Source organism: Panulirus ornatus, chromosome 57 (assembly GCF_036320965.1).
Source record: "Panulirus ornatus isolate Po-2019 chromosome 57, ASM3632096v1, whole genome shotgun sequence".
Classification (NCBI taxonomy): Eukaryota; Metazoa; Arthropoda; class Malacostraca; order Decapoda; family Palinuridae; genus Panulirus; species Panulirus ornatus.
In genome coordinates this window covers 7,105,147-7,115,558 of record NC_092280.1, presented here as the reverse complement: position 1 = coordinate 7,115,558, position 10,412 = coordinate 7,105,147, and the positions used below count along the sequence as shown (strand labels likewise).

Here is a 10,412-nt window from a genome sequence, read left to right as displayed (position 1 = left end):
TGTAGGCTTGGTGATAATAAATATGAGGCATATCTTTGATAGATATGATAGCCCAACTTTACTGATATTTACATGTAAATATGAAATCAATATGATATTTATTATGACAAATGATATGAAATTGTCGCTCGCAGTCGAGCGATATATGGCAATATCATGAACGCAGGGTGACGGTTGTGATGACATACCGATGGGCATTTCTCAAAATCTTTCGCCAGTGATGCCATATTGTTTCACACAGAAAGAGGTCAGGTACTTTTTTTACCGTGTGTATAATGTCTTTATAATCTAAAATCCTGATAAGAGTAAAATTATAGAGAGGTTCTATACAGCAGAGAAATTATCCAAGAAAAAACAAATATTTTGAATATCTAGGCAATTATGAAGCAATAGGTCTTTTTATCTGGTAATTCTTTTTTCTATTCCATTCAAAGCTTTAGTCAGTTCCATGGATTATGTAGTTTATGATAATAAAAAACAAATGAAAACGTTAGATATATTAGAAAATTTATAAGACAGACTACAATTGATATTCAACAAGTATCAACTAAATATCCTGGGATGTTTTGCTTACTCTCTGTAGCCCAGAGGGATGGCTCTTACGTTGTTCACCAACACCACCATTATCACCAACACTATCACCATCACCAACGCCTACGTGGTCATAGATCCTAACATAGTTCGCCACCACCATCACCAACACCACCATTATCACCAACACCACCACTGTCATAAAAAAAAAAACCTTAGTATTGTGAACACCTTACAATATCCACCAACATCCCCAACACAGAACGTACCGGCAACATTCTTCACCATCTACCTCCACCACTATCACCAACAACTCTTATCTTTATTTTCTTTCTTTCTTTTTCTTCTCATTAACATCCAACGAGCATCCGCAGCTCAGACCACACAGCACATCCGGTCGTCGCAACACCCCCCCAACACTTTGGGACTCGCAGAGAAACGAGTCTCATCCACTCAGCCCCAGCTAGCGTACCGTACGAAGTGACGACACCCCTTCGACACCCAGAGATGTTCATTACTGAAGCCCGCGCTTCTGAGAAGTCATACAGATGCATGACGCCTTCCAGCCACTACCACTCCGGCAGATTTCACAACCGTGGAGTTAAGTGTCGTCTGTCGACACTGATTTTTCACTGCACAAGCAATGACATGGACCTTTTTTTTTTCCTATTGGTACCTTCTATGCGTCACTAGTACCTTCTATGTCTCGCTGATGCCTTCAGTGTTTCACTGAAACCTTCTATGTCTCACTAGTACCTTTTACGTCCCATTAGTGCCTTATATGTCTCACTGGTACCTTCCATGTCACACTGGAACTTTCTTTGTCTCACTAGTATCTTCTATGTCTCACTGAAGCCCTCTGTGATTAACCAGGACTTCTTACGTCTCTATGAAATTTCATGTTTCACTAAAATCTTCTGTGTCTCACCCGTACCGTCCATGTCTCACTGGTACTTTCCACGTCTCAGTGCCCCACTGTGTCCCACTGGTATCATTTTACCGGGTGTTCTGGTTAGGTCATTCGATCGGTATTACAGAGAGAAGAACACAAGAACACGTTAAAGAACATCAACAATGCCTTATTGATTAAAGCACTTAAAGTGGAATGGACCAGGGGCAGTGAGCTACTGAGGTGCAGGATTATAGTGAGAGAGGAAAGATTAACAGATGCAGGTCGAGAAGTAAGCGACAGGCTTGACAAGTGTCCTGTGATGCTGGCGTGGGTGTCGGGTGAAAAGAGGACCCCGTGGGAGAGGTGCTTGGCCACCGAGTCGACATGGAGCTCCTATAGGAAGAGGTAGGTGTGGTGCGTATCGTGGTGCCTGGAGTATGTGGCGGCTGCCGGTTTGTACTTGGGTTGCAGTGGGCTCCTGGAGTTGTGCTAAGGTTGCAGGAGGTTCCTGGAGCTGTGCTAGGGTTGCAGGAGGCTCCTGGAGTTGTCCTAGGGTAGCAGGAGGCTCCTGGAGTTGTGCTAGGGTTGCAGGAGGCTCCTGGAGTTGTGCTAGGGTTGCAGGAGGCTCCTGGATTTGCGCTAGGGTTGCAGGAGGCTCCTGGAGTTGCGCTAGGGTTGCAGGAGGCTCCTGGAGTTGTGCTAGGGCTGCAAGAGGCTCCTAGATTTGCGCTAGGGTTGCAGGAGTCTCCTGGATTCTGCTAAGGTTGCAGGAGACTCCTGGATTTGTGCTAGGGTCGCAGGAGGTTCCTGAAATTGTGCTAGAGTTGTAGGAGACTTCTAGAGTTGTGTTAGGGATGCTGGAGGCTCCTGGAGCTCTGCTAGGGTTGCAGGAGGCTCCTGTATTTGCGCTAGGGTTGCAGGAGTCTCCTGGATTCTGCTAAGGTTGCAGGAGTCCCGTGGGTGTAGCCGTAGGTCCCATGTTGTTACAGCTGCTGCGCATGACTGGTGGAGGCGATGTCCCATGCTAGTCCTGCTGAAGGTGGACGTCGAAGATAGGTCACCACAATGAAACCTGCCAGGAAGATGAAATGTCATGAATCACGCTGGGACTTCTACTGACGGAGGAGACGCCCTAAGAGTTGGTTGAGTCTGGAGTCACAAGGCCCAGACTTCAGGTACCGGAGTGGTACACTTGTCTACAACGAGTCAACTGCCTGACTGTTGTGATACCCGGGTATATGAGAGGCAGGTGGGTCAGCTCATCGAAGTCGGATGTTGCAAGCTCTGCTGACCTCTCTCTCTCTCTCTCTCTCTCTCTCTCTCTCTCTCTCTCTCTCTCTCTCTCTCTCTCTCTCTCTCTCTCTCTCTCTCTCTCTCTCTCTCTCTCTCTCCATGCTGGTGGATTGAGAGGGGGCTCTTCTTATGGAGAGGGTCAGGCCATCTACAATGATAGCAGCGTCTTCTGATTTGTCACCGGCGACCATCGAGTATAGATGTCACGGGGTGATACCACAGGGGCGTCCCCAGGTTGGCCTACCAAAGGCATTTCACTGGAGATTGCTATTAGGTCAGGTGAGGTCACCCGCTGTGACCTGCCACCAAGTCTAGGCGACAACAGAGGTAACGCTTTGTGGAGCGACAGTGGGTGAGTACATCTTCTATGTCTCACTAAATTCTTCTATATCTCATTGGTACCTTTTATGGCTAAGTGGTACCTTCTATGTCTCACTGGTAGCTTCAATGTCTCACTGGTACCTTCTGTGCGTTACTGGTAGCTTCTATGTCTCACTGGTATCTTCTGTGCCCCAGGGATCATTTATGTCCCGGTAAATCTTCTGTGTCGCACTGGTAACTTTTGTGTCGCACTGGAATCTTTTGTGGCTCACAAGTACCTTCTATGCCTCACTAGTATCTATGCCTCACTGGTATCTTCTACGTTCCACTGAGCCTCACATTTCTGATTGTGAACATTGGTTGCATGTCATTGTACTTATCCATTTCCTCTGCTTTTATGAAACAGCTGCTTCTTAAAGCAGTTGAATAAGAATTAAGATTTATTTGCACTGCCACGTACAATAGATTTTCTAATCACCTAACCTCAGTGAAAACAGGTTCCTGGGCACGAGCAGGCTGAAGTAGGCACGAGCATAATTTCTGAACTGCTGGCTGGGTAGGTTGTAGAGCCATGGGTTCCAAGCCGGGGATCCCAGGAATACCCACCAACACAGGTAACAGATCAACTCGACGTGAGCGAACCTTGCAGCAGAGAGGTGTAACACGCAGGCCAAACCTCCCATCAGCGTCGAGCCAATGTAGAACACAGCCGTGAGTACCATGTTAACAGTGGAGTGACATGACTGGTCACCCCCTTGGTCCAGATCAGTTTCTGTGCCTTCCTCCACTTCAATGGCTCTTTGCGCTTTTCCTTCAAAGTGTTTCCTCACAGCTTGAACTGAGAATCCTCCCGTCAAGAGGCAGACTATAGCCAAAAGCGCCATCGCAGATGGCAGCAGAATCTTCGTACTTCGAGGAGACGACCCGATGATAAGTTTGTTGAAGGAGTACCGCAAGCCCACGATCATTCCATCGCCATTACTCATAAGCACCAAAGACACCAGGAGACTTAGTGTCCACGTGACGATAATGAACCCTCTCATGCGTGGTCGTGTAAACAAGAGGCTCCTCTGAGCGATGCCACTCGCAAAAATGAGCCGTTCTAAGCTCAAAGCAAACAAGTTCAGCTGTGAAGTAATACAACATAAACTCATCATCAGAGCACTGAATACTTGGAAACCGCCGTCGACTGAAGGTTGAAACGAGTCGGTGTTGTGTATGAGGTGGATGTGTTCGTTAAGACTAGGAGCCAGGACGAATAAACTGAGTAACAGATCCGCTAAAGCCAGGGACATACGTATCATAGTCGAAGTCGTGTCTTTAAACCCGTGTCTTACCAGGATTATGACAACCAAGAGGTTCCCCATCACGCCTCCTATGACGATACAAGTCACCATCACGACGAGGAAGCTTTCGCCGGAGCGGCAGCGTGTTGGTAGGTAACTCCAGTCTTTCGCTACACTGGCCAGGGCCTCTGGCTCGCCCATCCACACAACATCGTACTCGGGGAAGCAACATGGCCAGTATTGATTTCTGGTGTGGTAGCGAACTTTGGTCTCGTTCCCTTCTCGTTGATAGTACTTCAGGAGGTACCTGTGACATGAAGTGACGTTAGGACTTATAAGGCGTACTACGACACCATCCACTTTCCTTTCAACCACTCGAAGACTCCCCTCACACACGGCCTGGAAGCATCCATCGTCCTCTTCCAAGCGCGTTGCGACCAGCAGGTGGTCAAAATACAAGTCTTCACTGGAGGGTTTTTGACAGTTGTGAAGGTGAACGAAAACGACGTCCTCAGCATGGCAGATGGTTATCACATCCCTTTCCTCACAGTCGTTAAACGCTTTTAAGAAAGGCACACAAAACTCCAGGAATCTTTCGCCAGTGATGACATATAAAGACGAATTACCGTAAGAAACTGCACTGTCTGCCAGGATTGTGTACTCGCCATACACGGCAGAATAGATATATTCACATAAGAAAATTGATCTTGTAAAAGCGATGAATTTGATAGTGGGATAATCATTATCATAAAGTGAAAAATTCGAAATGTTATCAAAACGGTAATCATCATAAAGATATTTGAAAATGTTATAAAAATCGTAATCATCAAAAGAATAATTGAGAAAGTTATCCAACCCGTAATCATCATAATAATAATTGAGAAAGGAAGTATTATCGTGATCTAAATAAGCAACCTGATTATTCAAAGGTGTATCTTCTGTACTCGGGTTGGAAACACTCGTGTTTAGGGTCCCCAAAAATGCAGGTGTACTTATCCGTTGTCCCATTTCTTTCAATTTGTATTCATTCGTATGTAAATGGTGGTCGTCCTTGTCCCTGGGATCTCCAGCGACAACCTGAGACGTGGACCAGAAGGCCTGTCCTCTTCTGGAGTCCTGCGAAGATCCATTCTGGAAACGCCCTTCGTCCTGAAGGACCAGATGAGGCGTGTGATTGCTTCTGTCTCCATCTTCCTGCAGAGTCCGGCGACTGCTGTAGAAGGGACTGGAGGGTCGATGAGCGAACCCCTCATCTACGTCGTTGAGGGGCTCCTCCCACAGCAACAGCAGCGTCAGCAGCCCCACCGCCCCCACCATGAAGGTCATCATCATCTTCCAAACAAAATAGAAGCGACGCCTGGCGCGGAACCTTGCCATCGCTCAACCTGGAAAACGATACACTGTGATCATTATCAAGAAGAGGCTCATGTTTATACGCATCACAAAAGCTAAGGAGCTTTTCCCTTTTTCCTTTTCCTTTTTCCTCTATGGAGAATCTTTGTATTACTCTCATGTATTCTACTGTATCGCTTGTTGTATTACTCTCATGTATTCTTCTGAATCGCTTATTGTATTACTCTCATGTATTCTTCTGTATCGCTTATTGTATTACTCTCATGTATTCTTCTGTATCGCTTGTTGTATTACTCTCATGTATTCTTCTGTATCGCTTGTTGTATTACTCTCATGTATTCTTCTGTATCGCTTATTGTATTACTCTCATGTACGCTTCAATATTCCTCTCTTTGTGTCTCGAAGAGAAATACAAATGGGTGTTATGGGATGTGTATTCCAGCTTTCCGCTAAGTTTAGTTTCGAATCCTCTTTTCATATCTTACCAAAACTAGTATCAGCCATTAACGAGAACTTAACTGCTAATAATGAAGGATTTTTCACCTTTATATTCCAAGTTTGTCACGTCAACATTATAATGCTCATATAAAGACAGAATGAATCCCAATCATAAGATGTGAATCAATTGAAAATCATGATGAAAATCTGTAGACATGATTGGAAAAGAGGATCGTATTTAACTCTACATGAATCACTTAGCCAGCAGGTAAACTATGCATCGGATTCTATAGAAAATAAAAGGAAATTAAATGACGCCTCTTATCTCGCTGCCACCACCACTATCACTGACACCACGGCCACTAGCCGTTTCCCACCACTACCATCCACTGCCATATCCACCACTATCACCAGTAATACCACTAACATCTACTACTACCATTACCACCATCTCCATCACCACTTACAACAACCACTACCATTACCACCATCACCACCACCACTTACATCAACCAGTACTTGTGCCACCATCACTACCACCACTTACATTAACTACTACCATTATCACCATCACCACCGCCACTTACATCAACCACTACCAGTATCACCATCATCATCGCCACTTACATCAACCACTACCAGTATCACCATCACCACCACCACTTACATCAACCACTACCAGTATCACCATCACCACCGCCACTTACATCAACCACTACCATTACCACCATCACCACCACCACTTACAACAACCACTACCAGTATCACCATCATCATCGCCACTTACATCAACTACTACCATTACCACCACCACTACCACCAACAACCACCAATATCACCATCATGGCCACCATGAACAGAAATAAGACTACTATCACCATCATTGCGTCCATCAATATCACATCTATCACCATCATCACCGACCACAACAAGACTACTATCACCATCATTGCGTCCATCAATATCACATCTATCACCATCATCACCCCCCACAACAACACCATCACTATCACCATCATCACCGACCACAACAACACCATCACTATCACCATCATCACCGCCCACAACAACACCATCACTATCACCATCATCACCGACCACAACAACACCATCACTATCACCATCATCACCTCCAACAACAACACCCATATTATCATCATCACCAACAACAACACCACCATTATCACCATCACACTCTGAGGTTTCCTGTATCGACCACCACACCACACAATTCTTTCCTCCTACGACGTAATTTCTTCCCCTTCATTTTGCAACACTTGCAGATCTAAACAGAGTCATATTTTTCTTTGTCCTCTTGACGTACGTATGCAAATAGCATTATATATTTCTGGCAATATCGAAGTGTAGCTTTGGATAACACACACACACACACACACACACACACACACACATATATGCCCCTTTCAGAAGCATAAATGAATAAGCTGGTGTTCGTGTTTGGGTTATGACTTACGCAATGTCCATATACGTGTGTATAACTTCATGTGATTCTAGTCTAAGAACAGACTTTTCTGTCTAAAGGACCTAACAGCCGAGAGAGAGAGAGAGAGAGAGAGAGAGAGAGAGAGAGAGAGAGAGAGAGAGAGAGAGAGAGAGAGAGAGAGGGAGGGAAATTTACGAAACCCAATAACAATATTGACGAACAAACATCTTGTTTTTTGTTTGTTTCTGTTTTTTTTTTTTTTTTTGCGAAGTTTCTTACCGGAAATGAGACAGATGGTCGAGGATGAAGAGTGAACAGTGGTCTATGGTTGACGAGCGCAGGAGCGAGACGTGCGCCAGAACACGTCTGATGAAGACCAGGTGGTCTCTGAAGCGCACAGGTCCTCAAGGAACCAACAGCTGGTGAGGAAATGGTGCCTGGAGAAGACCAGGTGGTCTCTGAAGCACACAGGTCCTCAAGGAACCAACAGCTGGCGAGGAAATGGTGCCTGGAGAAGACCAGGTGGTCTCTGAAGCACACAGGTCCTCAAGGAACCAACAGCTGGCGAGGAAATGGTGCCTGGAGAAGACCAGGTGGTCTCTGAAGCACACAGGTCCTCAAGGAACCAACAGCTGGCGAGGAAATGGTGCCTGGAGAAGACCAGGTGGTCAACACGAGTCTTCAAGTAAGACCAGATGGGGTTGTTGAGGAACACATACACAGACACACACACATCTCTTCAGCAGAGGACCGACGGCTGCCGAAGAAATTGTGATGGCCAGTAGCTCGCCACAGCGCCAGCGTCCACTGCCACAGGAGAACTGACGGAGGGAGACGACAGATGACAGGGCTCGTGAGTTCTCCCGAGGAAAAGGCATCCGGTGTGGAGCTTTCTAATGCTATTAGTGCAATAAGAGGTCACACATTACTCATATTGGTTGTCGAGTATAAAACAAGGAGCTACGACGCGTTTTAAACTGGCTGGTGTAGAACTAAATCTCTCTCTCTCTCTCTCTCTCTCTCTCTCTCTCTCTCTCTCTCTCTCTCTCTCTCTCTCTCTCTCTCTCTCTCTCTCTCCCTCTTCAACGCACACAGCACAGCCCCCTAAGCCCCTTGGCTGTACCTCACTGTGGCCAGACAAACACTGGGTCTCAGCGCGGTGCGTCGCTGCTGTCTGTGATAACACCAGCTGCCGCTTCCTTTCGACCTTTCCTTCTAAATATCATGGCGTCACACAATGGCCTCACGATATCGTGACGTGACTATTATTCTGAATATCATGGCGTCACACAATGGCCTCACGACATTGTGACGTGACTATTATTCTCTTCTATTTTTTCTATATTTTAGCTAAGATAACTAGGGAAAATCAGTACTATCATCAAGGCATTATTACTATCATTATTGTCATTAGTACACACACACACACACACACGCACACACACAGACATATATATATATATATATATATATATATATATATATATATGTATATATATATATATATATATATATATATATATATATATATATATATATATATATATATATATATATATATATATATATATATAACATACAAACCTCCAACAGCCAGGATCGAACCCTATAGGACTATAGATCCACAGCCTAGCGGTTAACATTCCTGCCTCTTGCACAGGGGTCCCGGGTTCGACCCTGGCTGTTGGAGGTTTGTATGCTCTGTGAAGGTGCGTGTTTCTATGCACTTTATTCGTATATATATATGATAACACTAGTCCATGATGATAGCATGAAGGTGAAATCGCACTTCAGTAGTTCATAAAATTTTATTTAACATGTAATTTTTCTATACATGTGGCACGACATGTTTCGTGGAGACAATCCACCTAATCAGGTGCCAGTACCTAAAAAATTATTTAAATCCCAACATCACACTTGAGTCCCGCCGTCCAACACCAATCAGTACAGACCAACCACTGTCCACTTTGTCTGGCTGTAACCGTTGTAAGGGAGGGTGGTTAAAGAGGGTCACCTGGGTGGCTTGAGTGTCTTGAACAACTCTTCATGTTTTTGTGTCTTGTCTATTCTTTCATAACGATTTGGTTAATGCTAGGACGGGCGTTAAAATTGCCTGGGGACAAATTAAAGTTCTTAGTATTAGCAATTAAGACAGATTCAATGACGTTGCGTGTGGCATAATCAGCAGAGGGGTATAGAATAACGGGATTTTCAAGATCTATGGGGTGATCATTTTCATGACAATGTTTAGCGATCGCATTGTGTGGTCATCCCTGCGTACTGCATGACGGTGCCAATAACACATCTCCGTTACAGTTTTACCTGTCTGGCCTATATAAATATATTTACATGTCTTGCATTTGACGGCGTAAACACTCCCAATTGTTGCATGATTTGGCCTACTATTTATTAAGGTCTTACTGATGGTGTTATTGTACATATCAAGAAAGGGCAGTTTGCCTTTTTTCCCATTCCATCTTGAATTGATAGTGAGGTAGATGTTATCCAATTCACTAAAGAAAAAAATAATTTAAATCTTGGGACGCTGGTCGCAAGGACCTTCATCATCTTTTCAAGACGATGAAGGTAATTTTTATAGACAGAAATTTGGTTTTGCTCTTAGTCCGATTCTTAGCGACTTGGAATATTTTGAGACTGAAATTTTAACTTCAGTCAATAATTATCCGAAAGTCTGGTTTAGATATGTGGATGATGTTCTGAAAAACAGTACTTGTAATGTTGCTTTCCAGTACAATAACACCATCAGTAAGACCTTAATAAATAGTAGGCCAAATCATGCAACAATTAGGGGTGTCTACACTCTCAAATGCAAGACATGTAGATATATTATATA

At 44.5% G+C, this 10,412-nt stretch overlaps 1 protein-coding gene across 1 annotated transcript; it reads right to left on the bottom strand.

Annotated features, from left to right (window-relative positions):
- Positions 1-484: 484 nt before the first annotated feature.
- On the bottom strand, positions 485-8,680 carry LOC139766153 (uncharacterized). The gene is made up of 2 exons (XM_071694416.1): positions 7,838-8,680; positions 485-5,708 (listed from the first exon to the last, which is right to left on the bottom strand). Exon 2 carries the CDS (start codon positions 5,698-5,700, stop codon positions 3,508-3,510), a length of 2,193 nt encoding a protein of 730 aa, XP_071550517.1. The 5' UTR covers positions 5,701-5,708; positions 7,838-8,680; the 3' UTR covers positions 485-3,507.
- Between the last annotated feature and the right edge of the window lie 1,732 nt (positions 8,681-10,412).